General features: G+C 35.3%; 1 protein-coding gene across 6 annotated transcripts in view; it reads right to left on the bottom strand.

The window, feature by feature from the left end:
- Positions 1-331: 331 nt before the first annotated feature.
- The window catches only part of MAP3K7 (mitogen-activated protein kinase kinase kinase 7), a 52252-nt gene continuing 46154 nt past the window's right edge, over positions 332-6429 (bottom strand). For all 6 annotated transcript variants that reach the window (XM_064447615.1, XM_064447616.1, XM_064447617.1 and 3 more), the window contains 3 exons: positions 5953-6014; positions 5288-5403; positions 332-3440 (listed from right to left, as the gene is read on the bottom strand). In XM_064447615.1, coding sequence (XP_064303685.1) covers positions 3260-3440; positions 5288-5403; positions 5953-6014 — 359 coding nt within the window. In that variant the 3' untranslated portion in view covers positions 332-3259. The remainder of the gene's footprint in view (positions 3441-5287; positions 5404-5952; positions 6015-6429) is intronic.

The following is a 6429-nucleotide window of genomic DNA, read 5'->3' as shown; positions in this document are numbered from 1 at the left end:
GTGCTTATCTTTTTGCGGAACATCCGTATGAAAGATGTGGCATTCTTAAAATATCTGGACGCTCAGTTATGAGTGGGACTATTCATCCTACACCCTACTTCTGCACAGAGGAAGGGAAGAGCTAATAGCAGAAGAATTTTCTTTCGGCGGTGGGAACAACTGCGTGATGATTATCTCCCACCCTGTGCGGGATTCCATCAGAGATCAAGGATGCCCTGGCAAGTGCTGGGGCATTACTACGTGTTTGTGGAAGTCTCTCAGCTTTTATTAATTAGATTCCTGACAACGCAATAAAACCCTGTAGCAGAAAGCCACACTGCTCATTCCCGAATCATATGAAATCATTCACCATTTTATGTACAAGTTTTGAATTACAATTTTCAACTTCTCATCAGAAAAAAAAACCAAAAAGCCTAAAAAAAGCATTTTTAGCAGAACTGCAGTGTACAGAAGCATACTTTCAATTACACAGTATCTTACAGAACACATACTGCAACAAAAAGCAGAGCCTGTCACCTATGCCGAGAAGGCAGTGCCCAGACAAAACTAGATGTTTCACCTCCATTACTAGAGGAACAGCTTTAACTGGACAAAAGATTACATGAAAAAAATTCCTGAACACTCCAGATAGCTTAACAGAAGAATAAAAGTACATTTGTAAACAACTTTAAAACAAGAGCCTTATGAAAATAATAAAGGTCACTGAAAGTTAAGCTGTTAAACTCTTCTTAGCCCAAACTGCTATATTCTTCCTTTATAGTTTTGTGGTTTGTTTTAATTTTTTTTTTTTTTAAATGAAAGACAGATTTTGCCACACAGAACGCTTCACTGAGAAATCTGGTCAAACGCTTTTTAAATTTTCGGTGGAATTAGGAAAGGGACAATTTGAAGGCAAAAGGTCAAACTCCAAATTCCCTTTGAAAATTACAAGAGCAATATAACCTAACTAGTAAACGGAGCAGAGTTCAACAGTGCATGGTAGCACAGTACTTATTTTACAATCTGAGACCCTTTTTAATGTAAACCCTGAAAAGTCATAAGCAACTGTTAGACTTTTGTGTTATGTACCACCAAGTTAGCATTGCATTCAGTTTCATGATGCAAACTTTGCCATAAAGTTACTTCCCACATACAATACTGATTTACCTTAAGCATATCTGTTTTATGACAAGGCAAGCTGTAAAAGCTGTCCTGGGGAACGATTTTGTGCATGTAATTATCAACCATGCATCTGAAGTTGAGCATTAGTATTTATGCTGCCCTACTTCATGCTTTAGCGTATGTTAAGTAAGTTGCTGATCACCGAGTGTGTCCATTTTGGTAGATGGACAGATGTATGTGAACAGCAATGCTTTGGATAACTTGTGCTATTCCTAATACTACAGTTATTTTCTCTGCCAATTACATTTTGCTATAAATATGTGTGCCCTTAAGTTGATCCCAATATCAGTTTCAGCTAACTAATCAAATTATCTGCTAAGGTTTTGGGAATGATAACCCTTCCTTTATTTAAATAAAATGAGGGATGGGTTTCTAACTCCCAAGGGTTTGCCAGCAATAGATTTATTCTCAAGACAGGATGACACTGTTCAGTAAACTGTTCGTCATCTTTGTTGTTCTCAGATGAATACAACAGTAGTAATGTTTTTTATCAGGTAGGCAGAAAGGGGAAGAGAAAATATGTTGTGAAGTTTTTACCCTTAATGTTTTTCCAAGTTCTACTCATGGGCTTTTATGAATAATTATTAATTCAAAATATGCCTAAGTCGAATTTCAGACTACTTTTCTTATATTTTGAGGGCTCAGCAGCTAAACTTCAATTTTCTATTTTCCTTTTGCAAAAGAGTGTTATTAAAACCCTGCCCACAACTGAATACACCAAGAGCTTATGTAAGGAATAATTTCTCATCATATTTATAAATGCCTCATTTTTGTACCAGTTAAAAGTTAGTTCATAATCCGAATAATCAATCTGCAATGTAAACAAGTAGTCATTTCCCCCCACGTAATAATGGTAAATAATGACACTGATCATTACATCTACGGCTTGAGTTCATTAAATGCAATTCTTCAGTCACAAAGGCAGCAGGCATTCTGTGATGGACTTCCTTTGAACTATGTTCAAATGAGCGGAATAACTGAGATTCCTGATGGAGATCGAAGCCATTTCCCTCATTTGCTTAATAGCTTCCGCTATTTGTTTACTCAACTCCATTTCATAATTTGCTATTTAAAATAAATTCATTTCCCCAAACCCTTCTCTCACTATCTAAAACAAATTTATTTACATTTATGGTAAACGCTTTTCTGCAAATAATTTGTAAGAAAAACAAAACCCCTAAGAATAAAGGGTATAAAGGGAGCAAGTATTTAAAGTTTTGAATTAATTTGCTTTCTGAATTTCCTTCCAAAGATGCTACAGGGACAAAAGCTTTAAAGATTTTGTTTCAAAACACTTTCACACAGTTTTGGTTCTCTCTTTTATATAAGGGACTGTGCCCAGTGAATCACCTTCACAACTTTTAACTTTTGCCCAGTAACTAAATGAAACTGCATGTCATTCCCCCCAAGAAAGTGAAGAAAATACAGCCTTTTACTTCAAATATTTTATGAATGCAAGATTACAAGAAATATATTAGTCAAAATGCAGGGCTATCAAGCACCGAACCAAGGATGCTGGCATCAGTTTGCCTATCGTTTTGCATGTGGAAAAAATACACTATGTCTACAGGTAAAAGGCATCGCTTATGCATCATGAATTACTCTGGTCAGCCAACATCATCTCTGCAGCTTGCTGCATGTTTAAATCCTGAAAATAATCATCATATTAATAGTCTGAGATGAGACACTGGAACAAAACTATTCTTAAACAGGGAAGTTTTTGTTTTGCTCTTATCGAGGTAACACCAAAAAGTAAAAACAGGATCTTACAATTTAGCAGCCACTGTAACACTTGTTAGGCTAGCCTTCACACAAGGAGCATGCATACAGCCACTGTTCTTGCTTTAAATTGAGGGCTGTTGGTTAATTCAAGTCACTGTTTTCTCACCTTATTCGATTAACCTGTTGAATTGGATGTCCACCATAGGAAAAAGAAAATTAAATGATGTTAAGTGTAGCAGACAAATACAGATCACACCAAGAAGGTAACACTCATGAGTTGTCATAATAAGGGATAACAATAATAATAATAATATTAATAATAAAAAAACCCCCAGTCTTTTCTGTGCATATTTTTCATTTGAAAGGTCCCAGGAAATCATGATGTGCCTGGCCGTTTCTGTTGCTGATTTCTGATGACTTCTAATTGTTTTTTGCATTGTTGATAGTAAGTTGAGAGACTCTTGTTTTCATCTAACAGCTTTTTATGTTCTTGTACCAGACGGGATGTGTTTTGCTGGTCTTTTTCATCCTGGTCCAGTTCTGCTATTAGTTCTTGTCTAAAATAATAACAACAACAAAAGTAATTGTCATTTGTAATCTACTTCTGTCTGTGTGTGGATGACTTAGTATGTTTCAGATCAGTCTTTGATTATCAGCCTGAACTCATGGCTGGTGATATTTTGTGCAAAAAACCAAAATAAGTTGACAAAAAGAAATCTTGTTCTATCTTATTCTTTTCTGCAGTTGGGGGAAAAAATTCTCTTCCAAATCAAATCCACATTTAAACTTTAAAATAACTGCAAGCCATAGCCTCAGTCTCTGAAATTGTCCTTTATATAATGCCTTTCAGATGTAGTTCTATCGGCCACAGTAAAACATCTAAGGATCCACACCGAATTTTATAAATATATTCAACTCTAATTCAGCTTAACTATATGTACATTTAAAAACTGAAAAGGCAACTCATATGACAAAACTGCAATAACTTTGGTAACTTTTTAGTGAAGTGCTGTTTTCTGTTGGACTTAAACTTCTTCAAGGAGTGGAAACGCAGAATTAAGCAAATTATCTTTCTAACTGTCATTTCACTTAATTTGTGCCATAAGTGTTCAATATGTTTTTTAGCAACAATTTTAGAGGAACAAACACACTGATAAACTTGCTATAAATTATCCTGCAAAACTGATGAAGCAGTTTGTTTTACTATTTGTTTATGAGGTGACGAGAAGGCAAGCTGCCAGCACTGTTTTAGCAACAAAACAGTAGAGGAGAAAGTTCATGTTAATTAATTGTTGCCATATGGTTTGTAATTACAGTTAAAGAAAGAAAATGTCATCGTTCTATAAAGGTTGAACTAATAACTACCTTAACCAGCATTAAATTCATCCATCACAAGACTATTTTTTTGTTTTAACACCTATGGACAATGATGGTTGCTAAGATGAATAGATGAAGGAGGTCGATCTTACAGTAGCTTTTTTCCCCAATCTGTATGCTATTTCTAATGCACATGGGGTTTATACACACATGTACACATTTTTCTCATTAGCTATTCCACAAACACCAAGGCAAGCTCCTCACTAACAACTGCTTGCCTGCAGTGCCTCAGATACTGGTGGGTAACAAGCTGGTAACTTGGTCTAGCATGGGAGTATGTATGACCTCTCAGAACTGCTCCCCAGCGTCAGGAAACAGAAATGATGAGAAGCAGAGCACAACAGAACATATTGCAAACTGAAGTTCTGAATCAGGAATAACTTTGGCCCTAATCCAACAACACATGCAGTTGCTGCACTTACATGTGTACACAATGTAAGAGGAAAGAGTTTACTTCTAGTGCACAAGGATAAGAAGGTACATAATGGCTTTTAAGGATTAGGTCCTAAACTCCTGGTAGAAAGACACAAGATGTGTGTTGATAATACTGCTGTAAATGCCACGATTGACAAAAGTCAGATAAGATACAAACCTAACTGCAAAATGAGTAACACGGACATATTACTCAAAATTCTATAATCCGTTATCCAAGTGATTATCTACAAGTTACCATTGAAAATCTTTTACTGGACAGCACTGGAAATAAAATTCCAAGGCTCTTCAACAGTCCAGGTCTTTCATTTGAGATGATACAAACAAACAGTAGCGTGTTACACACACAGATGTGCCACACACTTCAAAGTAGGACTTGTCCAGAAGAGTCTTGATATTAATTACATCTTTCAATTAGCTGCTCTAAATATCTCACCTGTACTGAGCAGTTTGGTATTTCTGAGATTAAGGCTGGAAAATAATTATGCCCTATGAAATATTACTTCATAAAGCCAGAAATAATAGTCACAGATACCAGACTTCGTGTAAAAGAAACATACAGAAGAACAGAAAAGGTTAAACACATTTCACTTACTTCCTCTGCAACAGCAATGCAATTTCTGTCTGAACTTTCATATATTCTTGTGCCATTTTGCAGTGCTGTTCAAACACAGCCATAGATTCTTTGGAGTTTGGGCATGGTGCTAGAGGCTGAAAATAAATCAGACATGTTAAAAACTAACGAACTGATATCTTAGTATATAGTGTGTTAGAATGTCTCTGCAGTGTATTTATAACGTCTTTTAAAAACCAGTAAGCTTTTAAAAATAAGCATTAAACCATGCCCTAGAAAAATGTTACTGCACTGATGTCAAAGTTGACTCAAACCCCAGCTCTGCAGTTATTAATCTGATACCCTCCCCGTCACAAAAATCATAGTGTTTAATCCCACACACAAGAAATAAAGTGAATACTACAATTTAATTAAGTAACACTCAAGCAAATAATGTCTTATTTTGACAGTCAAAACTCAGCTTACATTTGGTTTTAGGGATCATGTTTCCCAGGGCTTGTTTTTAATAGCTTGATCAAATCTGAGTCAACCAATCTCAGATTACATAATATATTTTTTTAGCCTTGGTCAAAAGTTAGACAGAATAGAAACACAGGTAAATATGTGGTACTATATTTTGCAGCCCAAAATTCACACTTTAGAATGAAATGCAAGATCAAGATTCTAATAAAAGATATATTTATTACCTGCAACTGATGATCTAATGTAAGATATGCCATTGGGATGGAGTTATCTGACCCATTGGTCTCTGTAACAACACCAAGAAAAATTTAATGTACTTTCGGATTTATTTCTATTCTTATAGAACAAAAACAAGAATTCTAAATCATTTCACAATACACAATCTGAATGTGGAAAGGCAAATGGAAATAGCAGCGTTCCAATCCCAAGGCAGATGAATCATTTTGTTTTTCTGATAATGTTAAGAACTTCAAAAATATGGTCTATCAACACCAAGAAGAAATAAAGATTAACGTTATCATCCTACACTTCTAGAAGCTATGTAACAGCAGACAGATCTTAAAAATACTATTTTTGAACAGTTTGCAATTACGTTCTCTATTTATAAAAAAAATTGCCATTTCATTCTTGTTTATGAAGGATCAGCCAGCCAGCCAGCCCATGCATCTAATGATTTTAAAATTAGAAGCTGTGCAAACCAG

This window comes from Phalacrocorax carbo, chromosome 3, assembly GCF_963921805.1.
Source record: "Phalacrocorax carbo chromosome 3, bPhaCar2.1, whole genome shotgun sequence".
Classification (NCBI taxonomy): domain Eukaryota; kingdom Metazoa; phylum Chordata; class Aves; order Suliformes; family Phalacrocoracidae; genus Phalacrocorax; species Phalacrocorax carbo.
This window is presented reverse-complemented; position numbering and strand designations above follow the sequence as displayed.